The sequence below is a fragment of the Arachis ipaensis genome, chromosome B07, assembly GCF_000816755.2.
Source record: "Arachis ipaensis cultivar K30076 chromosome B07, Araip1.1, whole genome shotgun sequence".
Taxonomy (NCBI): Eukaryota; Viridiplantae; Streptophyta; class Magnoliopsida; order Fabales; family Fabaceae; genus Arachis; species Arachis ipaensis.
The window spans coordinates 114,309,628-114,310,893 of NC_029791.2; the positions used below are offsets into that span (position 1 = coordinate 114,309,628).

General features: G+C 35.2%; 1 protein-coding gene across 1 annotated transcript in view; it reads left to right on the plus strand.

Annotated features, from left to right (window-relative positions):
• LOC107605912 (histone-lysine N-methyltransferase ATX4) overlaps positions 1-1,266 on the plus strand; it is an 8,948-nt gene that overhangs the window by 2,014 nt on the left and 5,668 nt on the right. Inside the window, exons 3-7 of the mRNA XM_016307861.2 lie at positions 50-263; positions 498-617; positions 725-793; positions 896-964; positions 1,070-1,161. Coding sequence (XP_016163347.1) covers positions 50-263; positions 498-617; positions 725-793; positions 896-964; positions 1,070-1,161 — 564 coding nt within the window. The remainder of the gene's footprint in view (positions 1-49; positions 264-497; positions 618-724; positions 794-895; positions 965-1,069; positions 1,162-1,266) is intronic.

Below are 1,266 nucleotides of genomic sequence, written 5' to 3' on the forward strand. Positions count from 1 at the left end.
TGGGAGAATCTTTGCTTACTAGGCATGATATGATGCTTGCTTGGTTCAGGTTTCAGGGGCAGTCTGAACTTAGTTCCTATGATTCTTCTGATTTCCAAACGGCAATAGAGGAGGCATTCTTAGCAGACCAGGGCTTCACAGAGAAGTTGATAGCTGATATAAATGCAGCAGCCAGTAATGCCGGATTTGATGATACTCTTCTCAGAGCCCTTCATAGGGTCACTGGTTCAAACCAGTATGCAGGGTATCACTTTCTGAATCAGGTGAGCAGAAACTAATAATATTAACTTAGTTTTCAACTAGAAATTGACATTCTTTAGTCTTTAATCCTTTTCTGGGCTGTAGACCGAAATTTGCTTCTTTTGCTTTGATTATGTAACCAACTAATCATTAGTCATAACCTTGTGCTCCATATTTCACTAAAATGTAGGGGAGTGAGGAATGCTACTGAAGTTTGGTAAACTTTAAGTATTCATTGATTTGAATTGCCAATGCAGGATTTATTTGATAAGAAAGACACAAGACCCTGTGAAGCCTGTGGATTGCACCTTCCTTTGTCAAAGAAATTGAAGGATTTGGCTCTGAATGGCAAATTCCTGTGTAAAACATGTGCTAGGGTTTGTATATTTTGTCATTTCTTCTTCTCGAAATTGAAGTTCTGTATTTGTTTAAAAAATTGTATATTTTGTGGTCTTTGAAGTCCGTATTTATTTATTTATTGCAGTTAACAAAATCAAATCATTATTGTGGGATATGCAAGAAAGTTTGGAATCATTCGGATAGTGGAAGTTGGGTAAGCTAGTTGGATCCTGATCGGTCATTTTTTTCATCTCAAAAACTATTGGTTTGTAGTATTAATATTTTGTTTCCATTTATGGATTACCCACTAAATTAGGTTCGCTGTGATGGATGTAAAGTGTGGGTGCATGCGGAATGCGGCAAGATTTCTCGAAACCATTTCAAGGTTTGTCCGTTACTTGATATCTTAATATTGTCGTTTCTCAGCATGCAAAGCTCATAAAGTGACATATTGGAATTTTGCTGATTGGGTATGTTCTGTTTTCCGAAGAATCTTGAGGGCACTGATTATTACTGCCCTACTTGCAAAGCCAAGTTTGATTTTGAGTTATCTGATCCTGAAAAACCACAGCCAAGAGTCAAGTAAGTCTACTATGATTCTGATGTTGTTTGTTGTTGTTGCTGTTATTATTATTATTATTATTATTATTATTATTATTATTATTATTATTATTATTATTATTATTA